This window comes from Prionailurus viverrinus, chromosome B1 (genome assembly GCF_022837055.1).
Source record: "Prionailurus viverrinus isolate Anna chromosome B1, UM_Priviv_1.0, whole genome shotgun sequence".
In the NCBI taxonomy this organism is placed as follows: Eukaryota; Metazoa; Chordata; class Mammalia; order Carnivora; family Felidae; genus Prionailurus; species Prionailurus viverrinus.
In genome coordinates, this window is record NC_062564.1 from 27,960,644 (window position 1) to 27,988,035 (window position 27,392).

The 27,392-nt window shown below is 38.8% G+C and overlaps 1 protein-coding gene across 2 annotated transcripts; it reads left to right on the forward strand.

The window, feature by feature from the left end:
* Positions 1–630: 630 nt before the first annotated feature.
* DCTN6 (dynactin subunit 6) lies at positions 631–27,392 on the forward strand. Of its 2 annotated transcripts, none has more exons than XM_047856732.1 (7): positions 631–767; positions 9,480–9,544; positions 19,854–19,959; positions 21,573–21,661; positions 22,930–22,977; positions 23,982–24,124; positions 26,535–27,392. In XM_047856732.1, the coding sequence occupies exons 1-7, from the start codon at positions 745–747 to the stop codon at positions 26,631–26,633; spliced, it is 573 nt and encodes a 190-aa protein (XP_047712688.1). In that variant the 5' UTR covers positions 631–744; the 3' UTR covers positions 26,634–27,392. The 2 variants fall into 2 exon arrangements, with proteins under 2 accessions (XP_047712688.1, XP_047712687.1); XM_047856731.1 differs by lacking the exon at positions 631–767 and adding an exon at positions 1,334–1,569.

The following is a 27,392-nucleotide window of genomic DNA, read 5'->3' on the forward strand; positions in this document are numbered from 1 at the left end:
GGGAGGTGGAAGTCTTGCCGGTGAATTATATACGAATTATATATGGGGAGGTGAGGAAAGTCTAAGATGCTTATTGAGTTTCTAGCTTGAGCAATTTTAAGTGAATGGTGGATCTCTTTACTGAGGTGGAGAGCAAAGCATCAACTAAGGGGTATAAATCAAAAGCTCTGCCCCGGACGTTTTAGGTTTGATACGACTTTGAGGCATCCAAGTGGAGGATGCAATGAAATAACCATGTATGAAGCTCGGTAAAGAGGACAGAACTAGAGATATTAACCCGAGAAAGTCAGCAGGTAGGAGGGTACTTATGGGAATGTTGAGCTCACCCAGCAAGAGCTGAGCTCACACTGAACGAAAAGGGCCCAGGCCCTGGCAGGAATTTAACAGGCAAAGACCGAAAAGCAGGGCCCAGGCAGAGACCGAAAAGCAGACTGAAAAAGAATGATGGAGTACAATGAGGCCATCATGATGTGCGCTGGATTAGACTAAACGGCTGCTTTAAATCCGAGTCTATCCATCTCTGGACTGCGCTAAAAATAAGCCAGCGGCCACGCGAGGTCCGCTCGCACAAACCTCCTCAAGCAGGGAGTGGCGCAACCACTAACCCCGGCAGGCCCCGCCCCCAGGCAGGCCCGCCCCTGCCCTATCCCGATCCTGCCAGGCGCTCCAATCGCTTGTAGAGACCATCGCTGGACCCAGGCGGCTGTGTCGATCTCCGCTCCAACTGGAGACAGGGTCCAAACCATGGCGGAGAAGGCTCAAAAGAGGTGAGTCGGTTGTTTGAGAAAAGTCTATTTCTAGACTCCACATGAGTGGAATCTGCTCCTGGTCGCCAACGGTAGGGACTAAGATGATGTCTTATCCCGGGCGCTCGGCCTGGATGGCTCTTAAAGCCCAGCCTTGGCGGCCGCTGAGGGAGAAAACGACGAAGCGGGCGTAAGGGAGGATTGGGAAGGGATGGGGAATCGGTGCCTGGAAGGTTTTTGTTCTTCGATCCCACCGCCACCGCGCCGCCCTCCTCCAGAACGCGCCTGCGCGGAAAGGGTCTCCGAGAGGCGTTGCGCGGCGAGAATGGCGTCGCCCGCTCCTTCGGGACCCGGAGGGACCCTCCCCCCAACTCCGACCCTCACCCCCTGTCCCCCAATTCGGTGCTGTTTGATGCAGCTGTTCACGGAGGGCGGCTTGTAGCAGTATTCTCTGCTGTGCGTTCCGAGACACCCACGGTAGTGCTGGCCGCACCCCAGAACCCTCTTGCCCATTGTGGGTGCAGTGTGTGTAAACCCATCGCTATCGCTCGTCACAAGGGGGACTGCGCCTGGGCTAGAACAGTGTGAGACATTCTGCTCGGCGTGGCTAAGCTACTTTGTAAATGTGTGAGGACAGCAGTCGGGGCTCCTCCCAACAGCCTTCACTGCTGCGAACAGCTTGGGTGGGAGAATTGCTTAAGTTAACGATTTCGGAAAGCAGCGGCGTTGAGCACCCTCTGCTGCCTCTCCTTGAACGGGAAACCGACACACCTTGTTTCTGTTGCAGTAAATTAAAATTTAGGGTTTTTTTCTATGGAGGCAGGTAACTATAATCTTTTTTCATAAGCTAAAGAGAACCAGGTATACTCTGAAAATTGTGTGCAGTATATAGCCATGTACAGTGGAGTGTTTTGGGTTTTTTTTTTAGTGTATTTATTTATTTATTTATTTAGAGAGAGAGAGAGAGAGCGAGCGAGCGAGCTGGGGAAGGGCAGAGAGTGGGAGAGAGAGAATCCCAAGCAGGCTTCGAGTTGCTAGCACAGCCTATGTGGGACTTGAACTCACAAACTGTGAGATCCTGACCTGAGCAGAAATCAAGAGCTACCCGGGCTCCCCAGATGGCTTGTTATGTAAACAGGTGCTCAGCTAAGCCTTTCATCTCAGCTGCCTGAGCCCCCTCAGCCCCATCACTCGGAGGTGCAGTGGAGTCTACACAGAGATGATTGGACCACGTTTTAGTTGGTCTAGTGATTAATTGTTTTCTGCCTCATGGAGAAGTATGCTGATGGGACCACAAACTCTGCCTGGGTCCTCTCCCTTAGACATAAAACTGGACAGAGGGACACTTGGGAATCGTTCCTGTCCTCACTTGTCTAGGACAAGTTATATGTTAGATAGTGCTGTTTTCATAAAAAAAAATCATAGAGGGAGGCTGAGGGAATGGAAACTTGAAATGGGAAATAAGGTCTAAAACGAGGCATTTTAATAAGATTGCATTATTTTAACACACAAACCCACTCTCAATGAAAAACATCAGAGGAATTGCATTTTCAAATGGTGATCCATTCAAGGACAGCATCATTCAGCTTTCACAGGAAAAATACCCAACATGTCAGGAAGTTTCCAAGAAACTTTCAGCTAACAGAAAAGAAATGATTGGTGTTAGGATAATGATGCTTCAGGGACAAACTGCTTCAGGAAATTTCTAGTCTGGGCTTCAGTTTCCTCATCTATAAGATGAGAAGGTCAGGCCATTTTCTGCTTTCTGTTCCATGTTACTGAAGTTTTTCTTGTACTTGGTAGAAAGATTGTATTTTTTGCTGTGACTTCAGCAGAGTCAGACACGTAACCCCGATGCATCGTTTTTAGAATTTCATTAACTTGTGCCTTGTAGAAAGTCAGTGTATGTCAAAATGATGCAAACAGATATAGCTGTGTCTGATCTCACAAGTATTTCTTAGACTCAGGAGTTAGTTTTGTTTGATATATATTCTTTTTACTTAGAGCTTTAAAAAATGCTTTGTGGTAGGAAGGTTTGTTTGCTGAAATTTGTTGAAGAAAAAAATGTGTCTCCTTTTTTTTAGTTTTCCCTATCAGTAAGGAAGTGGGTGTGATTTAAGAAATATATTTTTGCTGTCACTTTGCACTTGTATCAGGGAATATTTAGGGGGGTTCTAGAATGTAAATGATGGAGAGACATGTTAAAGAGTTTGTACTCTGCTGACTTTCAGAGCTATATTTCTCTCTCTTTTTAATTATTTCAGGAGAATTTAGTGATTCATCACTTAACATATTACACCCAGTGCTCATCCCAACAAGAGCTCTCCTTAATGCCCATCACCCGTTTAGCCCACCCCCCCACCCCTCTCGCAACCCTCAGTTTGTTCTCTATATTTAAGAGTCTCTTATGGTTTGCCTCCCTATTTTTACTTCCTTTCCGCTATGTTCATCTGTTTTGTTTCTTAAGTTCCACATGAGTGAAATCATATATTTATCTTTCTCTGACTGACTTATTTTGTTTAGCATAATACACTCTAGTTCTATCCACATTGTTGCAGATGGCAAGATTTCATTCTTTTTGATTGCTGAGTAATAGCTCATTGTGTGTGTGTGTGTGTGTGTGTGTGTGTGTATACACCACATCTTTATCCATTCTCCAGTTGATGGATGTTGGTATCTTTCCATAATTTGGCTATTGTTGATAGTGCTGCTATAAACATTGGGGTACATGTGCCCCTTCAAATCAGTATTTTTGTATCCTTTGGATAAATACCTAGGAGTGCAACTGCTGGGTCATGGGGTAGTTCTATTTTTAATTTTTTGAGGAACTTCCATGTTGTTTTCCAGAGTGGTTGCACCAGTTTGCCTTCCCAACAGCAGTGCAAAAGAGTTCCTCTTTGTCCGTATCCTCACCAACATGTGTTGTTGCCTGAGCTGTTGGTTTTAGTCATTCTGACAGGTGTGAGGTGCAGGTGTAAGGTGGTATCTCGCTGTGGTTTTGATTTGTATTTCCCTGATGAGTGATGTTGAGCATCTGTTAGCCATCTGGATGTCTTACTTGGAAAAGTGTCTGTTCATGTCTTTTGCCCATTTCTTCACTGGATTATTTGTTTTTTGGGTTTTGAGTTTGGTAAGTTCTTTATAGATTTTGGATACTAACTCTTTATCTGATATGTCATTTGCATATATCTTCACCGGTTCCTGCCAGTTGCCTTTTAGTTTTGTTGATTTATTTCCTTTGCTGTGCAGAAGCTTTTTATCTTGATGAAGTCCTAATCATTTTTGTCAGAGCTATCTTTCTGATCTAGAACTCTCATGAGCTCTGTGTTTTTACTTTCTTACTGAGTCTTTCTCCTTAATTTTCTGTGGACCCTCAACCTGAATTAATATAAAATTTAACAAAATGACTTCACTTTTTTCATTGCCTTACTTTTCTATGTACTGATGATTTTCAAATCTTCTAACAGATATAGCAGATATATCAAATATCTAGTAATTATCACATAATCTGTCTTTTTTTTTTTTTCCCCTTTGGAGATCTTCCCATGAAACCCTCTATCATCTTTGCTCTCTGAGGCTGATGCATGGCTGTTGTCCTGATATTTCCCTTTGTACTAACACACTGGAGCCTCTGTTTCTAGACTCTATCTTATCTATTGGCTTACTTTTATTTAGCTTAGTACATCCTTCGGCAACTTCCCAATAAAGAGTACTTTTTTAAAGTTTTTGCAAGTCTGAAGATGTCTTTATTCTCTGTCCAAACTTGATTGCTAGTTTGGGTGGGTGGATAGCTCTGGTTTGAACATAGTTTTCACTTAGAATTCTGTAGGGATTGTCTGTGGTCTTCTAAATTCTAGTATTGCTACTGAGGACTCTGATGCCATTCTGATTATTTTAACCTCTCTTGGTGTTTTGGGTTTTTGTTCTGAAAACTTTAAGGATCTTTTCCATAGCATTCAGAAATTTTAAGATGATATTACTTGGCATGGGCCTTTTGCATTCACATCCTTTTAGGGTTGAGATTAATATTCTTTAGTCTGTGGGAAATTTTCTTGTATTATTCTTTAATAGTTTTTTTTTTCCATAAATTATTTTCTCCTTTTTATTTGGATTCTTTTTTTTTGTTGTTTGTTTTTGTTTTTGTTTTTGAAAAAGAGAGAGTGCAAGCAGGGGAGGGACAGAGAGAGAGGGAGACACAGAATCGGAAGCAGGCTCCAGGCTCTGAACTGTCAGCACAGAGCCCACCGTGGCACTTGAACCCATGGACTGTGAGATCATGACCTAAGCCAAAGTTGGATGCTTAACCAACTGAGCCACTCAGGTGCCCTGAGATTTATTTGGATTCTATACCTCATATGTTGGTACTCTAATTTTCTCACTTTTTCTGTCCTGTTATCAATTTTATTTTATTTATTTTATTTTATTTTGCATTTTCTACTTTCTGGAAGAGCTCTTTTTTTAACATTCCTAGTGATTTCACATTTTGGTTATGTTTTTAATTTTTAGGAACTCTTTCTTAGACTGTTCATTTTTCATAGACTTCTGCCTTGTTTAATGCAGTAGTCCTTTATTTCTCATGAATTATATGTTTGGTTTTTTTTTTTAAGTTTACTTTTACTACCTGAATTGTCTGTGTTTATTCAGACTATTTTTTTCCTTTGTTTTGCTTTTTTTCCTTTTTAGTTGGAGGCTTTCCTGATTTATCTAATCATCTCTGGCTCTCTGTCCATTATTAAGGATGAGAACTTAAACAACTGGAAGCTCCAGGTATATGCATTAGGCTTACCTTCTGATGTGCTTCAGGGTGGAGCAAATCAGGCAGGAAGCTGAACTTCTCATTGAAGAACTCATGTTGTCTGGTAGTTTCTTTGGAAAAGAATCCTGTTCTATTCCCTTGTTGCCTAAAATTCTGTATGAGGATAGGGAGGCACACAGGGGAAGGGGAGATGGTGGGCTCACTGTTGCTCAGCCAGTCCTCATCACTTACGTCTGGGCCTGATTTCTTGGGTGCAGTACCGCAGAGAGGGGCAAACTTTTTCTATAAAAAGGTAGTTTTACCTTGTTTTTATTGTTAGGATTATATAGTATTCCAGTAAGTTGATTACATTTTATTTCATTACTTCTCTCCTTTTATGGTTTCATTATTCTAAATAACATTGCCAATTTGTGCATATATTTTCCTCCTGTTGAATTCTTGATGGTAGAACTCCAGAAATAGATTTCCTAGGTCAAACATTGTGACTACGTTGATTCCTGATGCATATTGGTACAGTATTTTCTAAGAAGTATCCTGATAATTATCATCAAAAGTGTCCAAATGTCTCAGTTAAATTACATCATCTGATAGCCAAAATAAATGAAAAAGCAAAAACACCTCATTATCCTGAACAAACTAATACAGGAAATGGACTGGAGTGTGATTATACTGAATATTCCAACTATTTGCATTTATTTCATAACATAGCCTTTTATTTCTTACTTACATTGACTTGTGTCATGTTTCTACTAATACAGTATCAACCATCCTTCATGTAATATGACACAGAACAGTGACAGACAGTGGCCTAGAAATACTATAACCAATGCCATTGTGAATCGGCATGATAGGGTTATATTTATGATAGCTGATTGTTTATTTGAAGATTGAAAGTAATGAGAGTGTTACTAATGAATAATAATTTTATCCTGGGTTAAGAAAGATTGTTGCTGAATCAGTGAGAACCGTGATTTAAAGAACAACAACAAAAAAACTGGTCTTAAACAGGGAAACTAGGAGTCTAAAATTCATTAAATGATACGAATTACAAGAAAGTATTTATAGGTAGGGGAGGGCATATAAGGATCATGATTTGAGGGAGACTTTTTTTAAGGAAATAAGGATAAATTTTCAGCCTAGTTATAGAAATGAATCCAGGATCCCCTTAGCACCTGCTGTTAAGAAAATTTTATCAATCTCTTTTCTGTCTTGTTTTATTTAGTTATATATTGAATAGGTAATCATTTGTGGGCTTCAAAATGCAAACAGTTAAAAAATGGGGACGTAAAGAAAAACATTTTCCATCTACCATTGTGTCCTTGCTATCCGATAGCTCCTCTCTCAGAAGGCAGTGAATATTATTAGTATCTTCTGTGTCCCTCCAGAGATAGTTTGGAAATATTGAAGCAAATACAAATATTCAGCAGTTACACACTAGAACAGCTATATTGGTTGCATCAGTTGTAAATGATGCTCAAAAGTTATATCAAAGAAACTGTGCTAAACACAAGTATTTTATTAGAATGGCAAGCATGTCCTATTTAAGTTCATGTTACATGTAATGAAGATTTGCATTCATCAAAGAGGACAGACTTAAAAAGTGAATGAACCCATCTCACAGTAAAACATTTGGAAAAATAAAACCTGGCAGTAACAATTTTTTTTTTTATCAAAGCAATGTCAAAAAAAGGCATGAAAAACAAATAGAAAGTATCATTGACATTTTTATACTATCTACTATCAGTTAAAAATCAGTATTTTCATACATGAATATTTATAGAACTTAATACGAGTGATTACTGCACTCTACATTTCTGGTTCTTACTGGTTGAAAAACATTTGCTAAAGTTTCTGAAAACAAGTTTTTAGAAAACTTAACAAATCAGTCAAGATATTAACATTTTGGTCAAGAAAGTTTCAGCTGTTTTATATATCAAGTTTTAATAGTTTATTTAAAATGCATAATTGGGCCACCTGGTTGGCTCAGTCAGTTAAACGTCCAACTTCAGCTTGGGTCATGATCTCACCATTGATGGGTTCGAGCCCTGCATGGGCTCTGTGCTGACAGCTCAGAGCCTGGAGCCTGCATCAGATTCTGTGTCTCCCTCTCTCTCTGCCCCTCCCCTGCTCTCTCTCAAAAATAAACATTAAAATGCAAAATTCATGGCTTAGAAAAGTAGTTTGATAGGTTTTGTTGATCTCATAGAACTAGAACAGGTTAAGGATATTAAACATTATACTAGAAATCTTAGGGCAATAAGGCAAGAAAAATAAATAATTGGAAAAGAAGAAAAACTGTGTATTCACAGACAGCAAAATTATTTATGTGAGAAATCCCAGAGAATCTACTTGAACTCAGTGGGTTTAGCAAAGTTTCAGGATACAAAGTCAATATACAAAATTATATTGTATTTCTGTGTACTTGCAGTGAACGACTGGAAATCAAAATTTTTGAAAAACCAAATAGAATTATGAAGTCAAAATATCTAAAATGGTATTGTTGTTTTATAGAAGCGAGTGCACATTTAACCATGAATAATATCATTCCTACTAAGAAAAATACTTAGAACAAGTTACCAAATGATTGTCAATTTAATGGGGAAGTCGTTTGGTACAGTTCTTCACATCAGCTCATGGCTCAGCTACAGCTGCATTCAGCTAGATTCAGCTGTGTCAAACAGGACATCACAGAATATCAAAAAGCATCAATAAATTATTTGGAATTTAGTAATTTTGAACAGCTTGCACTCTGGTTTATATCACTTGATAAGCTGATTTATAATATAAATAGAGAATATTTGTAAATTTTGATTCTCTACGTTGATTTCTATATTAATATTACATTGCCAGTTATATATTGTGAATATTCATTCTTTTTACAAAAATAGTGGTGTATTGTATACTGTCCATTTTCTGGCTTTTACTTTTTTTTTTTTAATGTTTATTTATTTTTGGGACAGAGAGAGACAGAGCATGAACGGGGGAGGGGCAGAGAGAGAGGGAGACACAGAATCGGAAGCAGGCTCCAGGCTCTGAGCCATCAGCCCAGAGCCCGGCGCGGGGCTCGAACTCACGAACCGTGAGATGGTGACCTGGCTGAAGTCGGACGCTTAACCGACTACGCCACCCAGGCGCCCCTGGCTTTTACTTTTTTTGACTTAAGATAGGTTGGATTACAGAGAGGGAGGGAGGCAAACCATAAGAGACCCTTAAATACTGAGAACAAATTGAGGGTTGATGGGGGTGGGGGAGACGGGAAAGTGGATGATGGGCATTTAGGAGAGCACCTGTTGGGATGAGCACTGGGTGTTGCATGGAAACCAATTTGACAATAAATTACATTTAATATAAAAATATATATAGCTTGGAAATCATCCCAAATCTTTACATAAAGGATTATTCATTCTTTTTAATGATTGTGTATTAGATTGTGGTGTACCATACTTTACTAACCTGTCCCTTTCTAATGGATATCTAGGTTGTATTCAGCCTTTTGCTGTTTGGAAACAATGCTGGTGTTAAAAGAATCCAAAATCTCTTTTCTCAAGCATTTTAATAGGGCATCATATATGATTTTAGCCTGATGGATAGTATGCCCCCTCAGAAACTTATAGTATATTAAATACCTTACCTTTTATAATTTCTTTTTTTAATCAGACTTTTTTTAACTTTTTTTTCACTGAAGTGTCTAGATAGCTTCTATAGCAGTATTTTTTTTTAATTAAAAAAAATTTTTTTTTAACGTTTATTTATTTTTGAGACAGAGAGAGACAGAGCATGAACGGGGGAGGGTCAGAGAGAGGGAGACACAGAATCCGAAACACAGCACAGAGTCCGACGCGGGGCTCGAACTCACAGACCGCGAGATCATGACCTGAGCCGAAGTCGGCCGCTTAACCGACTGAGCCACCCAGGCGCCCCTATAGCAATATTTTTTAAACTTACCCACGGTGAATGTTACCTTTTTCTTCCTACAGTGTGAAGATTGCTCCTGGAGCAGTTGTATGTGTAGAAAGTGAAATCCGGGGTGATGTAACCATAGGTAAGGAAATTGTTTATTAGTGGTTTTTTCCTCAAAAATTGATGTAATTTAATTTATTTCAATGCTTTACAATTAATTAGGTGTTATATATTTGTCTGTTTCATTGACGTCCTAATTTTATTGAGAAAATGATGTATTTCTCCCATGTTTAGTATTTCTAAAAGAAGTAAGTGTGGGGTACTTGTTAAATATTTTATTTTAGTTTATTTTTAATTAAAAATTTATTTATTTTAACTAATCTCTACACCCAACATGGGGCTTAAACCCACGACCCAAAGATCGAGTCACATCTCCTGACTGAGCCATCCAGGCACCCCAAGATTTTATTTTTAAGTAATCTCTACACCCAATGTAGGGCTCAAACTCAAAGCCCCAAACTCAAGAGTCACATGCTCCACTGACTGAGCCAGCCAGACACCTGGATGGACTCTCTATTTTGAAAACTCCTCTCTGATAAAGGAATGAGGCGATGTAATAGAGTCACTAATTTATTTGAGAAACATCTATTATGTACTACAGTGTGCGCTGTGCTAGCACTAGAGACACAGCAATGAACACAGCAGACAAAGGTGTTGCCTTCATGGAGCTTATACACTACTAGGTAGTTAGTAAGAGGTGGACCATGGAGTTGGACAGACCTGGGTTAGCATCCTTGCTCTTTACCTGCTGGTTTACCTTGCACATATTATTATACATAACCTCACCAGCCTTCATTTTCCCCATCTGTGTAAGTGTGTGTATTAGAATTAGGTTCAGCTGCATATAGTGGTGGCTTAAACACACAAAAGTTTATTCTCTTATATAAATAAGTCTAGAGGTAGGCAATTCAGGGCTGGTCAGTTGATTGTCCAGGAGCTCCAGCCTTGTAGGCCTGAATGTGATAGCTAAAGCACCAAGAGTGATCTTTGATAAGAAAGGGGAGGATTTGGGGCACCTGGGTAGCTCAGTCCATTAAGCATCCGACTTAGGCTTAGGTCATGATATCGCAGTTCATGAGTTTGAGCCCCAAGTCAGGCTCTGTGTTAACAGCTCAGAGCTTGGAGCCTGCTTTGGATTCTGTGTCTCCCTCTCCTCTCTGATCCTCCCCAGCTCATGCGCTCTCTCTCTCTCTCACAAGTAAATACTAAAAAAAAAAAGAAGAAAGGGGAGGAGTGGAAACAAAAGGGTGTACCTCCAAGTTGGATCAGCTTCCTTTACATAGTCTGCCTGAAAGTTTCACACATTCTCTCTTTGTATGTCTGATGCCTTGGACTTAGTCTCAGCCTTGGAAAGCTGGGAGATACAGTCTGAACTGGGTGCATTGCTGCCCCCAATCCAGTGGGATTCAGCTACCAGGGAAAGGGAAGAACGGATATCTAGTGGCAAGTAGCAGGTTTTTCGACATGCAAAATAGGAGTGCCCACCTTTACAGGCACTTTTTGAAGGATTAAGTAAGAATATTTGTGAAAGTCATTGCCTGAAACCTAACACTAGCTGACCACACTGTTAAATCTTAGCAGTATGTAGCCTTGCTGGAGGTGAGGTCCAGCACTGAAATCAAATTAACAGTTTAACATGTGGTAACTTGCTTATATGAACATGATTAAGTTCCCCTGAACTTACATTTTAGCCACTAGTTCTTTTTTTTTTTTTTTAACGTTTTATTTATTTTTGAGACAGAGAGAGACAGAGCATGAACGGGGGAGGGGCAGAGAGAGAGGGAGACACAGAATCGGAAGCAGGCTCCAGGCTCTGAGCCATCAGCCCAGAGCCCGACGCGGGGCTCGAACTCGCAGACCGCGAGATCGTGACCTGAGCTGAAGTCGGCCGCTTAACCGACTGAGCCACCCAGACGCCCCGAGCCACTAGTTCTTTTACGTACGTTTTCACTGCATATTGTGCCTTTGTAGCTTTACGAACTAACATGAGTCCATCCTTACTAGCAGCTGCATGTTACCAGAGTAGAGCTTTCAATGAGTTAAGTACAATTTCAGAGAGAAAATACGCCCTGGTCCCATATGCTAACAGTATCTTTCGTTGTTGTTGTATTATTTATTTATTTGGAGAGAGAGGTGAGAGAGAATCCCAAGCAGGCTCCATACTGTCAGTGCAGAGCCTGATGCAGGGCTCCATCTCATGAACTGTGAGATCATGACCTGAGCTGAGATCAAGAGTCAGACGCTTAACTGCCTGAGCCACCCGGGCGCTGCTAACACTATCTTTAATAGGAAAAAAAAATTGTGAATTTTAGTAAGTCTAAGCCTCCAACCAATTTAGATATCATGTCTTATAAAACAAGTAAAGATTGTACCAGTATTATGGAATATCATTAGGAATTTTCTAGGTTGGATTTTATTTTAGATTGACAGTATTTCAGAGTTTAGAAGGTGACACAGTTTTCTTTTCAGTGCTATGTTAACTTTTTGTTAATTCTTAAAACCATTTGCAAACTTTTTATGAGGAGAAATCATGATGGCCACATGTTTATCAAAGATGTTGTTCTGCATTATTTTTAATCTGGTATTTTTAAAAAAATTTTTTAATGTTTATTTATTTTTGAGAGAGAGAGACAGAGAGACACAGAATCTGAAGCAGGCTCTAGGCTCTGATCTGTCAGCACAGAGCCATCATGGCTTGAACTCCTGAACGGTGAAATCATGACCTGAGCTAAAGTCAGATGCTTAATCAACTAAGCCGCCCAGAAGTCCCTTTAATCTGGTATTTTTATGGTTTTCATCATGATTTGAGGAATAACCCTCTGATTAGCTCACAAGGTATTGTTTTTTTCTTTTTTCTTGTTTTTAAAGTTTAATGATTTATTTTGAGAGAGAAAGAGAGACAGGCAAAGGGAGGGAGAGAGAAAGGAAAAGAATCCCAAGCAGTCAGTGCAGAGCCTGATGCAGGGCTCAAACTCATGAACTGTGAGATCATGACTTCATCTGAAATCCAGAGTCAGGTGCTTAACCAACTGAGCCACCTAGGCACCCCACTCACAAGGTATTCTTTTTTTTTTTTTTTTTAATGTTTATTTATTCTTGAGAGAGAGAGACAGAGTGTGAGCAGGGGAAGGGCAGAGAGAGAGGAAGACACAGAATCCGAAGCAAGCTCCAGGCTCTGAGCTGTCAGCACAGAGCCTGACATGGGGCTTGAACTCTGGAACTGCAAGATCCTGACCTGAGCCAAAGTCAGAAGTTTAACCAACTGAACCACCCCCAAGTATTTTTAATTAGAAGGAAAGTAAGGCTAAAATAATGTAGCTAATTACACAAACTTGCCCTTTCATTTCTACTTCTTCCTCATTTTTAACAAAGTATGGTATACCTATTATATAATAGATAGTATAGAAACCTCTGCTGGCAAAAATGTACACACAGGTGTAGGTACATGTTTGTCTGTAGGTATATTTCAGATTTGAAAAAAAAAAAAAAAAAAAAAACTCCTGTTACTTTTCTCCTTTTCTCCTATGAAAAGAAAAGGTGGACCAGGGACCACAGCATAGGATTGGGACGTGGGAGTATCAGGAGTCAGCACTCACTTTCCAGTTTCTCCTGCTGTCTTTCACTACTTTGTGCTCCTCCCCTTTCCTTATCCTTTTAATCACCAACCTTCCCTAAATGTTGAAATTATATAAGGAATACAGTGTTTAAATCTACTTTTTTTCCAGTAGCTGATAGTACAGAGATGGCTAAAATGTAAATGACAGTTCAACACAGATGTTTTAGCATAAGAAGTAGTCGTAATTTTTAACTAGTGATTTGAGGTTTATCATAGAATGGATATAAATTAATGTTTTTATGCTTATTTTTGACCCAGTGTTTTAAAACAGGAGGGGCGCCTGGGTGGCACAGTCGGTTAAGCGTCCGACTTCAGCCAGGTCACGATCTCGCGGTCCGTGAGTTCGAGCCCCGCGTCGGGCTCTGGGCTGATGGCTCAGAGCCTGGAGCCTGTTTCCGATTCTGTGTCTCCCTCTCTCTCTGCCCCTCCCCCGTTCATGCTCTGTCTCTCTCTGTCCCCAAAAATAAATAAAAACGTTGAAAAAAAAAATTAAAAAAAAAATTTAAAACAGGAAAATTTGCTCTCTTTATAGAAACATCTCAATTTTTAAAACTAAGGAAAAGATTCAGAAGTGATATAGTTATCCAGTGCTCAGTCTTTTATAATTCTTCTCTCATTTTCATTATGTATGTTTCTTATCATTTTGTTTTATTTGTTTGTGTTTATCTTTAACTGTATATATAAGAATGGAAAATTTTCAGAATCAGTATTTAGATAGCCATTTCTATCATTGTTATATTTGGAATAAGATATCCCTAATCTTCTGACTGCTATTAATTCATTTTTCTGATGTAATACATGAGATTAAAAAGCACCAGGGAGATCTGAAATTAAATCAAATGAGAGAGTAGAGATAAGTTATGTGATTAAAACTTACTCTCCCGGGCACCTGGGTGGCTCAGTCGGTTAAGTGTTGGACTTCGTCTCAGGTCATGATCTCACAGTTCATGGGTTCTAGCCCCGCATTCGGCTCTGTGCTGGACACTTGCTCAGAGCCTGGAGCCTGCTTCAGATTGTGTCTCCTTCTCTCTCTGCCCTCCTCCACTTGTGCTCTGTCTCACTCTTTCAAAAATAAATGTAAAAAATTAAAAAAAAAAACTCACTCTCCCCACCATGTTTTTTTCTTTTTTCCCAATTTATGGCTTTTATTGTTTTTGTTTTTGCTTAATTTACCAGACCAAAGTCTTTTTCTGTTATATTAGGGATATAGAGATTTGAACACCTAATACGCTTTGTTTTCTCAGTCAAGTAGCAATAAACTTAAGTGTAGTTGAGTTTAATAGATTTTTCAGAATGTTATGCAGAACTTTACATCCCCCAGTTGGTTATACTTTTACCAAATTATTCTATTCTGAAATATTTCAGAAAGAAAGTAATTTTTCCTTCTCTTTGTTTCAGTAGTGTAATAGAACTTTAAACCTGATCTGTTCTCCTAGAAAATCAGGTATTTGGTTTATCAAAGAAACTAGTCTGAAGCTTTGAAGCATTGTCCTTAAGCAGAAACCCTAGGACTTGAGGCACTGCTGGAGCCTGACCCCTTTCCTTAGAGGCTGCCAGGAAACAGACCTTGGGAAAAATAACAGCTCTCTTGTTAATTACAATGTGGGTAAACAAGGTTTCCTAGCGTCCAGCCTGTTTTTAATTAGGCTGCCTTGATTTTTGGACCCCGCATTATTTCCTTAAATTTTGTTTTGAAAGCTGAAAAGCATTTCAGAAAGTTACTTCTAAGCCCCTTTTCTGTAGTCCCATTATAGGGTGAAAGTCAGTCTCCTGGTCTCAGGACAGGGCTCAGTTGGGACAAGGTACTAGGTAGGAAGGCAGACCTCCACATAGTGGGAAAACGGAGATGGAACCCCTTTGTCCCTTTTATTCTTTCTCTCCATTCAAGTTTTTAATACAGATCAAAAGCTTCCCTTTACTGTGGAAGTCTTTTTTAATAAGGCAGAACAGTGACCTTGACTTGAAATTCATCAAATATAAAGCAGTTCTTACAGGTACTTAAGCTTACAGCTCAAAGGAATTGTTTTAACTTCTAAAGAGAGCTTGTGGCTTTTTGAGCTATTTATTGACATATGTAAATGTACACAAAGATAGCTTCCTGTGGCAAAGGTAGGAAAAATGTCCTTTACCAAATGAGGGGAATGGAAGTTTGATGCAAGGAATGCCTTTCTGGCTGTGTTGCATCAAGCCCAGCCAACCATTTAGAAAAATAATTCATCAGCCAGTAAGGCAACATCAGCTCTAGACACATTTATCCAAACAGGGAGATAAGCCAAATAGGATTTCAGCACATTTGGTAAGCAAATATACAAACTACCCTGCCAGTTAAGAGCTCCAAAAAAGTTCCCAACAGCCTTTAAAAAAAAAAAAAAAAAAAAAGCAACTTTCTATAGTGACACATTTTTATTTTTAAAGCATTTTAACCTCAAGACCCTTAAACTTGGTTTGAAATCAGACTCGTTCTAGGTAAAAGTGCTTCTTACATATAGAAGAGTGTGGAGCAGTCTGTGCCCAGACTTCAGTGTGCTGTGCTGTGGCTGCCCGGGTCTTGGAATACCACTCGGATTCCTGGGCCCTCTGGTGCCAATGTCCAGCACAAAACTGTGCAGAGACAAAGCCCACACTGCAGGTTACACACCTGAGTCAGAATGTCCCTTTAGCAAGTTCTAGAAACCAAAATTTTAGCAGTCACATATACTGAAGTACATGAATACTAACCCCTCTACTCTCTGCCCCAAAAGACCTACAGGAGGTTTAGGGGAACTGTTCAGTTTATTATCAGCCATGACTTCTGTTGCACCACAATTCAGAGTTGATACTTGAACCTTCTAAGTTATTTCAGTCCTGAAACACAAGGACTTGTAGTTTGGCAGTGCTGCCACCAGGTGGAGGCGGTGTCTCATGTAAGCTGGTGATCCTGCATTATATCCCAGGGCCCTCAGATTTATAAACAGATATCCAGTTATCTTCTTGCTAACTTATTATGATAAAAATGAAAACAACAATAATAAAAAACCTGCTTAAAATAGCTCAGGCATTAGGGGCACCTGGGTGGCTGAGTCGGTTAAGCGTCTGACTTCAGTTCAGGTCATAATCTTGGGGTTGGGAGGTTAAAGCCCTGCATTAGGCTCTGCGCTGATAGCTCAGAGCCTGGACCTACTTTGGATTCTGTGTCTCCCTCTCTCTGCTCCTCCCCTGCTCGTGCTCTGTCTCTCCCTTTCAAAAATAGATAAACATTGAAAAAAAAAAATAGCTCAGGCATTATATTTAAAACTTCTATAAGACATGGGACTTGGGTTTAGTTTCATTTTTAAAATTTGTGTTTGTATAGTTAACATATATTAGATCATTTTTTAAAGGGAAAAATGAAAATATTAATTATTTTCAAAGCTATTTCAGAGGAATTTTTAAAGAAAGACAGGTTTCAGTGACAACCTTATACTAGTTCATTCTCCAGTAACTTCTTACACGTCTGCTTGTCGTCAAAGCTGCAGCTTAGGGGCCAGCAGAATACCTAGTGCCTCTGGCTTATCTAGCCACGGCAGACGATCTGCTTTCTATCACAGCATGGTGATCTCTTCCCCGTCTAAGATTTTAATGCCAGGACAGAAAATACATTTATTCTTTTCTTTTACTATCTTACAGTAATATGTGAATTTTCCCCCATTTTTAACAGGAGTTACCACCCTAATAACCTGAGTGGAGGAGAGGAGTTTTTCTGTTTCTCAGACCAGAAGGAGTTGTTTTGCTTATTGATAGTTATTTGTTAGCTTTTAGTGTCAGATAGTGATAAACTTCCCATTTTTAACACCTATGGGCCAGACCCTGTGATCTCCCTTTCAGACATTATTTCGTATAATCCACACTTCAACACAATGAAGTAGGTTATTCTGGATCTCATCTTTTTATAGATGAGAGAACAGGCATTTGAGAGATTAAGCATATAGCCTTTAAGTGGTAGAGACCAGAGTCTAGACTTTCTAGACAAGGAGTGGGGTGCTGGTAGGGGCTTTAATTACAAAGAATCTAAAATAGAATGATTGATTTGTCCCTTTTATCACAGAACATTTTTTTTTTAATTTTTTTTTTTCAACGTTTATTTATTTTTGGGACCGAGAGAGACAGAGCACGAATGGGGGAGGGTTAGAGAGAGGGAGACACAGAATCGGAAGCAGGCTCCAGGCTCTGAGCCATCAGCCCAGAGCCTGACGCGGGGCTTGAACTCACAGACCGCGAGATCATGACCTGGCTGAAGTCGGACGCTTAACCGACTGTGCCACCCAGGCGCCCCTATCACAGAACATTTTTAAGTAAAGTGTGAATCTGGTATTGTGCAAACTACAGATGTAAATTGGTTCACACAGCTGGAAGACCTGTAAGAAATTCTCATTTTGGAGGAATCCAGTGTTTGTTTCAGTATTATTTAGCACCTGTCCCTCAAAAGTGGTAACATCTAAATGCCCGTCAGTAAGGGCTTGGTTAAATAAATTATGATGTGTTAATATGATATGAAGTACTATTCAGCCATTAAAAAGAAGAGCTAGCTAAATGTACTTTTATGGAAAAATCACCATGATTTTTTAGGTGAATTAAGAAAATTGCACAATAATAAGTACCATTCCTTGATTAAAAAAAAAATCAGGGGCGCCTGGGTGGCGCAGTCGGTTAAGCGTCCGACTTCAGCCAGGTCACGATCTCGCGGTCCGTGAGTTCGAGCCCCGCGTCAGGCTCTGGGCTGATGGCTCGGAGCCTGGAGCCTGTTTCCGATTCTGTGTCTCCCTCTCTCTCTGCCCCTCCCCCGTTCATGCTCTGTCTCTCTCTGTCCCAAAAATAAATAAACGTTTAAAAAAAAAAATTAAAAAAAAAAAATCAACTATGTGCTTATAATCCATATTTTTCCACCTTCAAATTATATTCTATTTATTTTTTAACTTCATGGTAAAAGATATTTATATACAATGATATTTACGGGTCTTAAGGGTATAGTGGAACTTAAGTCTGGAATAATATACCCCAAACTTTTAAGAATAGTTACCTCTAGGGAACAGGATTAGCGCAAAGAGAGGATCTTTCACTTTTGCTTTGTTTGAATTTTTATAATGAGTATGTATTACCTTTGTAAATATGTGTATTTCTTAACAGAAAAAAAGGCACATGTGTTCACAATCATGGTCAACTTGAGAATCTTCCCAGGGACCCAAGAGATCCCATCTTTTATCCTGAATAGGAGAATTTGCCAAAGCAATTTTACTTGGGCAGCTCAGGATTTGGGGAGCCAGGGGTGACAGAAATAACAAAGCCACTCTCATGTTATTTCTTATCAGACTGTGCGTCTTTTGACTGTGCATCCTGTCTTGGACCCCACCCTCCTTATCAATCCCCAGCTCTTCATTGTTAGGGGGAAAAATAAAGTTGCACTGAGGTTCCTTCCAGTTCTCTGGGCACCAGGAACACCTTCTTATTTAATACATTCGTGTGTGAGTATGTTAAGTAGTTCCAGTTTTCAAGATAACAAAACAAAATAAAGAAGAAATGCAAGCTCAAAAGGGCAAAAGTAGCTTATATTTCTTTTTATTTCCCTCTAACATATAGCACTGGATCTTGCCTGTCACACGCAGCTAATGATTATTGAATAAATTAACTTACATAGTTGAGTACTGAATTACAGGGACAGTGCATCTTCCTGACTACCTTCCCACCTCCTGTCAACACTTCTACCCACGCTGTCTTACTTTCAGAGTTGGTTACTTTATGTCCACTTATTTACCAATAAAAATAGCCATGGCATTGGGGGTGGGTGGGACTAGTGTTGCAGGGAGTGGCAGTAATGAGGTTATATTTTCTCAGGAGTGATTTCATTATCACCAAAATGCTAGGCCTTTGGGAAATTAAGAACCCGGGGAGGGAATGTGTTAGCTGTCCAGAATCGTGTCCCTGTTTAAGCAATGCCGGCCACCTCCACCCTGGTGGTGAAATGGTTGTGGTAAGACCCCTTCCCGCTCCTTTCAATTTGAGGTAGGAGGCATCCCCTCAGTCTGCCTATTTAAGAGCCTTAGGATTACAGTAATTATATTGGCTCCTTCCACTGTCTCCCTGTAACCTTTTCAACCTTTAACTGGTTAAAATCATGTCTAGACCAGACACAACAGTATCTCTGCCTCCTTCCAGTGGTTAGGCTTGTTATTGGGATGGTGACAAAGTAACAAAGATAAGGTTTCCATGTTTCCCTTCTCCCATTCCACCCATGTTTCCTCTTAGCCACTTAATAGGAAGACTAACTCTATATAGTACACAAGCATGAGAAAGTGTTAATGTGGTTCACTAGCATGAGAAAGCCCAACATTATAAGCAAAGGGAGCCTTACTTTTATGAGAGAAAGCAGGGAAGGGAATTAATATTATTGCCAACAATGTGCCAGAATACTGTGTCTACAAACATGATCTCACCTAATCCTTACAGTGCCTCTGTAAGATGGTATTCTCCCCACCCCCATTTCACTGCTGAGATAACAGAGGCTTCCAAACAGCTGGTTAGCCAGGGCTGTCTGGCTCCAAAGCCTGTGCTGTCTCCACTCACCTTGCCTTGAGATTTGGCACTAACTACTATTGATAACAGCTGAGGAGATAACATTTGTAAAGTGCACCTAGTGTGGTGCCTGGCACATACTTTAGAAAATGTTCCTCCCAATAGCCTCGGCCCCCTCTTGGTCACCTTCTCCCCTCCTCTTGGAAGTGTAGCCTCCACCAATAATTTCTTTTCACCGTATTTTTAACAGGACCTAGGACAGTGATCCACCCTAAAGCACGGATTATTGCGGAAGCCGGGCCAATAGTGATTGGGGAAGGTAACCTAATAGAAGAACAGGCGCTTATCATAAATGCGTGAGTAAGACACTTTCAGATACCCTGAACTAAGTACCTCGGGTTGTGTTTTTATTAATTCAGCTATCTATAGGAACCTTTTACGGTAGACATCTGGAAAGCCTACTATTTTAGAACTAGAGAAACATTAAGGATCTTTTCAACACAAGTGGTTAGTAAATAAGGAAACCAGAGACCAGATGGGTGAAGAGACTCATCCAAGGTGAGATAACTTGTTGGTGACTGACTACAATCTCCTCCTCTCAGTCTGATAATCTTCCCCTTACGTATCACTACCTCCTCTGTGCGCTAAGCAAACATTTCCTGACTCCAGCGACCAAGTGCTGTGCTGACCACCCTTGAAGAGAGTCTTTTGGTTAGATTTCTCACTTCTGGCTGAATTGTTATTACTCCTGCCCAGACACATGAGCTTTACTCTGATATATATTTTCATATGCTTTGTGGGGGTAGCACCCAGAATTATATTTGAAAATTTGGGGGCCTTAGAGGCAATTTTTTTAAAAAATTTTTTTAATGTTTATTTTTATTGTTGAGACAGAGACAGAGCATGGGGGGGGTGGGGCAGAGAAAGAGGGAGACACAGAATCTGAAGCAGGCTCCAGGCTCCGAGCTGTCAGCACAGAGCCCGACGCCAGGCTCGAACCCACAGACCGTGAAATCATGACCTGAGCCGAAGCCGGATGCCCAACTGACTGAGCCACCCAGGCGCCCTGGCAATTTTTAACTTTCAAGAATAAAAAGTAATAAAATATTCAAACATGTACATGATCTTAGTGAGCTAGACTATAATACCTATGAAATTTTCATAAGCATTTAATAAAGCTTTCTAGATAAAATTTTGGCAGGAAATTCAAGCTTATACCTAATTTATAGCAACAGTGTATGGAATTTGTAAGAAAGACCTTGGGAAAATATTTGACTGTGATAAAGAGATTGATTTGTCAAAACACTTACTTAGGATTTGGGAGTTTCTTACTATATTAAGCAGTTTCTTTTTAAAATCTTATTTTGGCACCTTTATTGTAAGTAAGTTAGTAATAGCTATATTCTGCAGTAACTCAGCTGTCAGAGATAAAGCACCATTTAAAAAATGGCTTCCTCTTAGACCACAAACATTTTATGTTCCAAATATTTCAAACTACCTAAGAGCATATAAAATAATTACGTGAATTTCTGTTTATATTTCACAATCTCGAATGATTATTGAGAATGGAAATTTTTCGAGCCGGGCATGATTTTGATTCCAGTTTAATAAGCTAAAAATTATAGCCAGCATCATTTTTACCTTGTCCTGGAAAAGGCCCTCTGGGCTATGGGCTTTAAAAATAAGCAAAGGAAAAATTAAAAATAAAAAAAATAAATAAAAATCAGCAAAGGAAGGCTGACCTTCTAAACTTACCTGTGACTTCTTTACCTTTTAGTAGTTCTTTTTCAACTCAGAATCAAGTCTTCAGCATAGATGATAAATAATTCACTTGGAATAAGAAATTACTTATATAGTTACATATTTTAAGCTTGATGGAGATCAAATTGACAGAATGAACCCAAATTCTAAAACAAGAGAATTGCTTATTGCATTATTGACTTTGATGATTTGTCTCTTCTTTTTATAGTCACCCTGATAATATCACCCCTGATGCTGAAGATCCAGAACCAAAACCTATGATCATTGGCACCAATAATGTGTTTGAAGTTGGCTGTTGTATCCTTTACAATAGTTTAAAGTAAAACATTCTTCCCAGCTGTTTTTAATATCCAAAATCTATTCCATAGAAATCATCATATTTTACCTGTCAAATATATCAAGTATGTTATAAGTATGCATTCACACACACACACACACACACACACACTGCTCCTAGTGTTACAGCTTGTTCACAGGTAACAATAGGTAACAATGACTGAGTGGCAGTAGACATAGAAACAGAAGAATCCTGGCTTCTGTCCTGCTTTAAGAACCACAGCTCTGTCCATTCAATTCCTATATAGTTTAGGTTAACAGTATGTTGTCTGCTGCAAAGAAATGGTAGAAAGGGATGGAAATATTTCTTTTTTTTTTTTAAGTTTATTTTATTTATTTATTTTAAGGGGGGGAGGGGCAACGAGAGAGATGGGAAGAGAGAGGGAGGGAGAGAGAGAGAGTGAGAGAAAGAATCCCAAGCTAACAGCGGATCCTGATGTCAGGGCTTGAGCTCACAAACCATGAGATCATGACCTGAGCTGAAATCAAGAGTCGGACACTTAACCAGCTGAGCCACCCAGGCACCCCTGGAAATATTTCATTCTTTGTTTTTTTTTCCCCAGAGTGCTACTAGTTCTTTCCTTGATTTTTGTACTCGAAAAAGCTAGTAAACTCTTTTCATGTTGTCAGCAAGATACAATTTTATGACAGAAAAACTTGGAGGAAAATAAAATCTATTTAGTGATAGCAAAATATGTAAATAAATTAAGCTACAGGCACAAAATGGACTATTCGGATCATTAAGCAGTCATCTTAAATTACGGTTTTAAAGACTTTAATCGTATGGAATAATGCCTGCAAATTTAATTGAACCAAATAAAGTGAGCTGTAAAAGTTTATACAGTTTGATTCCCAGTTATGTTAAGGGAATTGTATGTATTTACATAAAGATATATCAAACTGTTAGCAGTGTTATCTTTAAGTGATTGGGTGATAAATTTAATTTTCTTAAAACAGTTGTGAAAATATGTTACTTATAGAATGGGGGTAAAAGATGCTCATTTCCTTAAAAAACATAGAAGGTATTTATATCTACTTAGAGATGCTTACATTTAAAGATTAAACCTTTACTTTCAGGCTGCCCTGAGCAAAGGAGCTCTCACCAGGCTGAGCCTGTGTGGCCCTGCCCATGCTCCTACCCTCTGTCCCAGGGCAGGATAAGGATATAGTGAATTGGTAGGGGGAAAAGATGCACATGTTTACAATGTTTACTTAACTCTGGCTTACAGATTCCCAAGCCATGAAAATGGGAGATAATAATGTTATTGAATCAAAAGGTAAGCTGTATTCAGAATTTTATTGTGAAAATGATTACCTCCTTTTTCTTTGTGGTGTCCTAGAAAACAACGCAAGTATAACCTCTGGCAAAGTGGAAGGAAGGCATGGTTGGAAGTGGACTAAAATAGGAGATTAAATCTTTGCCTTTAAGGAACCTAATAATGTGTTTAATACATTGAACTAGAAATTCAGCTGTGTACGTAAGTTGGGATTGGATTAAACCATAACGTTCAGATGAAAGATTTGAAAAGATTTCTGCTAAATACTAGTGTCAGTGATAATTTAGTTGATTAATATAATTGCAGAATTAAAGAAAAAAATCATTTTCTGTATCAGTTTGCTTTCTTTAATTTCAGGACTACTTTAGCCAGTCAGGAACAAATATAAGCAATTTATCATAAGTGGAGCTGGGCAGGAGGTCATGTAAAGTCACCACTACGGGAAAGCAGCTCCCAAGAGTGTGCCCCACTAAAGTCCAGAAAGAACCTGAACAATAAGATGTCTTTAGAATAATAATTTATCTTTGGTAGTCCTAACTGACATGAAAGAATAATGCTTCTTTTTTTAAATACTAAAGTTAGACTTGTTGTTAATCTACTTAATGGTTTTTGTTTTAATTTGATTACCAATTATTATCGTTGTTATTTTCTGCTTATTATATACTTACTATGTGTCAAACCTGGGCTCGGCACTTCCCATTTAATATCTCACTTATTCCTTACAACAAACTGTAAGTAGGTTGATCTTTCATTTCATAGATAAACTCAGAATTTATAGTGACTTGCCCAAGGTCACACAACTAGTCAGCAGCAGAGCTCTGTGTTTAATCCATCTAATACTAGTCTGGTGCCTGCCTCTATGCTTTACCAACTCTGAATTGAAGTATTTTCTTTAATTTTTTTCTTAAAGCTGGTTTACTTTTTCATACTTAAGACATTTTGGAAAAATGTAACATTCTAATCATTTGTCTTAAATTACAGTTCTTTCTATGTTTTTATTGCAGCATATGTGGGCAGAAACGTAATCCTGACAAGTGGTTGCATCATTGGGGCTTGCTGTAACCTGAATACATTTGAGGTCATCCCTGAGAATACAGTGATCTATGGTGCAGACTGCCTTCGTAGGGTGCAGACTGAGCGACCACAGGTACTGGAACCTGTCTTTAAAAGGAGTTCTTTTTTTTTTTTAATGTTTGACAGAGACATAGCATGAGTAGGGGTGGGGCAGAGAGAGAGAGAGAGACACAGAATCAGAAGCAGGCTCCAGGCTCTGAGCTGTCAGCACAGAACCTGATGTAGGGCTCGAACCCATGAACTGCAAGAACATGACCTGAGCCAAAGTCGGGTGCTTAACTGACTGAGCCACCCTGGCGCCCCAAAAAGGAGTTCTTTCTGAAAGAAACAAAGAAAAACTTAAATACAGAGAACAAACCGGTGGTTGCCACAGGGGAGGTGGAGTGGGGGGGAGAGAGATGGGTAAAACAGATAAAGAGGATTAAGAGGTACATACCTCCAGTTTAAAATAAGTAAGTCACAGAGATGAAACGTACAGCACAGGCAATATAGTCAGTAAATTGTAATAATGTATGGTTGTCATGGTGACTACATTTATCATAATGAGCACCAAGTGATGTATAGAATCATTGAATTGATAAGTTGTACACTTGAAACTAATATAACACTTGAATAATGTTAAATATACTTCAATTAGAAAAAAATTTCTGGCGCTACTAATTTTCAAAAAACTACCACATAATTGTTTTAATGGGACAGCAAGTTTGCCATTTAAAGAGCAGATGAGAGGGACGCCTGGGTGGCTCAGCCAGTTAAGTGTCTGACTCAGGTCATGATCTATGGTTGTGGGGTCGTAGGTCACAAGATCTGCACTGAGCGTGGAGCCTGCTTGGGATTCTCTCTCTCCTACTCTCTTTCCCCCTCCCTCTCTCTGTCTCAAAATAAATAAATAAACTTAAAAAAAAAAAAATTAAAAGCAAATGATTAAAATCAGAGATTTTAAATTCCTAAAACTAGAATTTATTTGCATTGAAATTATTCAGTCTTTAAGTTATTATCAAAAATATGTACAAAGATGACAATGACAAATTGATAATGAGCAAAGAAAATCCAGAGATGTTGCTCCTGATCTTAATGTATTTTCACTGAAAATGTATCACCAAACTTTATAAACTGTTGATTCACTCTGAAAATACCAATCCTAAAGGGTAAGGAATGATCCTACCAAATTTATACTGGCCAACCAACTTTGGTCCGTCTGTTAGTTTACCAACATAGCTGACTTGAAAATAAACACAGTTTGTGAATATGCAAGTGTGTTTTGATATTTTCCTGGCTTACGAGAAATTATCTCTTCCTACTAAGAACCAAGAATAATTAAGAATATGTATTTAGAGTTTCATACAGGAGATAAAATAGGGCATTTGGGGCTTCCTTTGGACAGAAGACATTCTGATTGAAGTTTTGAACTTCATTGTTTGGCACACAATATATTTCTTTAGTTACCCAGCCTCTTTCCCCTCCTCCAAAAGAAAATATTTTTCAAGACATCTATCATTTTGCATCTGATTCTTAGCCGTATTTTATCAGATGTTAAAACTCCAGCTGTCTTTGGGTTATTCTGTTTCTGTAATGTTTGGATTTTATTATTATTATAAGCAAGTATTACCTCTATAGACCAAAAAGGCAGTAAAACAAACCAGGGTTGTTTTCACTATCTTTCTGCATAACAGCAAAAATGATTGAAGAAGGAGAAAAGAAACTGGAGTTGGGTTAAAAGAGATAAGAATTCAGTGAGTAAGAATATCTGAAGTTGAATACAGTTTTCCACATCTCATCACAGGTCCTTATTAAAGAACTTACTGAATCAAAATGTCTCGGGCAAGGACCTAATAATCATCCCTATTTGTCACAAGTACCCCTAGTGAGTTTTGCAACGAGGGAAGTTTGGGCGGCACTGGTGAGTGAAGAGCAGAGAGTACAGCTGTGTACTTGTAGGGCCTGTGGAAAACTGCATTCCAAGAATTCTACTTAGGTTGTTGTCTATGATGAGAACTTTTTAACTTTTTCAAGGGCAGCGTAAAGCCTGTAACAGCAGGGTTGAAAATTGAGTCATGTATATTTTTAATTTTTTTTTTAAAGTTTATTTATTTAGAGAGAGAGTGTGCGAGAGAGTGAGTTGGAGCAGGGGAGGAGCAGAGAGAAAGGGGGAGAAAGAAACCCAAGCAGGCTCCTTGTCGTTAGCACAGAGCCCGATGCGGGGCAGATCGTGACCTGAGCTGAAATCAAGAGTCAGATACTTAGTCACCCAGGTGCCCCTCATGTATATTTTTATATGTAAAATCTTTTGGCTTTTTCGTATTTCCAAACTTAATGTATATTCATTGTAAATTAACAAAAATAAATAAATAAGTAACCAAAATCCCCACAAAAAACAGGTAAGCAAAAATCAGCCAGTGGAAATCACCTATACTTCCCTGACCCTGAGCTGCCTGGTACTCTTGCTTTCTGCTTGTCAGTTCTTAATTCTCTTATCTTTTTAGCCCCAGACACTACAGCTGGATTTCCTGATGAAAATCTTGCCAAACTACCACCACCTAAAGAAGACTATGAAAGGAAGCTCAACTCCAGTTAAGAACTAAGAACAATATACAACATCAAGATAACAGTTTGTCTTTGACCACTGTCTTTTGAGAGGGCCACAGTGTTTATGCACTCTTAGCAATTCACAGATTAATACATGTTGACTTTATTTTATAAAATTGAGTCAGAGAGGAAAGTAATGGATTTTCATTATAACTGTCCTCTGTAATTACATAAAATGCATTATTTTCCTATATCCTTACTCCTTTTCTGAGAATTTGCAGGTTTGGTTTATTTTTCTTTTGTCATATGTTGGCCATGATTTTAGTTGTGTAAAAGATTCCCTGTGATAAGAAAGGGTATATTACTATGTATTTATATTCTAGCATATGTTGTATTCAATAAAAATGCTAGTGACGGGACTTTCAGTGAACATACTTTGATCAAGTTTTCTACTTTTGTTAACTTCGCTAAAATAGCTCTTTTAATTTTTACTGTGTACTAGCCATATTAAAGCTAATGTGTTTATCTTTTCCTTTTGTTACTTTGGAGCGGTTTGATATTTCAGGTGAAATTTCAGCAGCTGTTGAACTAATTTGACTTCATCTTATTTCCAAGAAAAAAAATCTATTTTCATTTTAGTAAAACAGGTATTAGAAAAAGATGTATTCTGTAGCATACAAACAAAATCAGTAAGAATGATCTCTGATGGAAATGACAAGTAAATGGCCCTTGAGTAGTCCTGAGTTTCTGAGGATAATAAAACTAAAAGAGATTTTGATATATTTATAAATTTATGAAATTACTTTGGCACATTA

What these genes read in the sequence shown, in the direction of transcription:
- DCTN6 (XM_047856731.1), top strand. Translation starts at nt 1,370, where the DNA reads ATGTGTGAGGACAGCAGTCGGGGCTCCTCCCAACAGCCTTCACTGCTG. An exon ending in TAATGTTATTGAATCAAAAG is followed by an intron (nt 22,978 to 23,981) that starts GTAAGCTGTATT and finishes TTTTTATTGCAG; the next exon opens with CATATGTGGGCAGAAACGTA. An exon ending in TGCAGACTGAGCGACCACAG is followed by an intron (nt 24,125 to 26,534) that starts GTACTGGAACCT and finishes TTATCTTTTTAG; the next exon opens with CCCCAGACACTACAGCTGGA.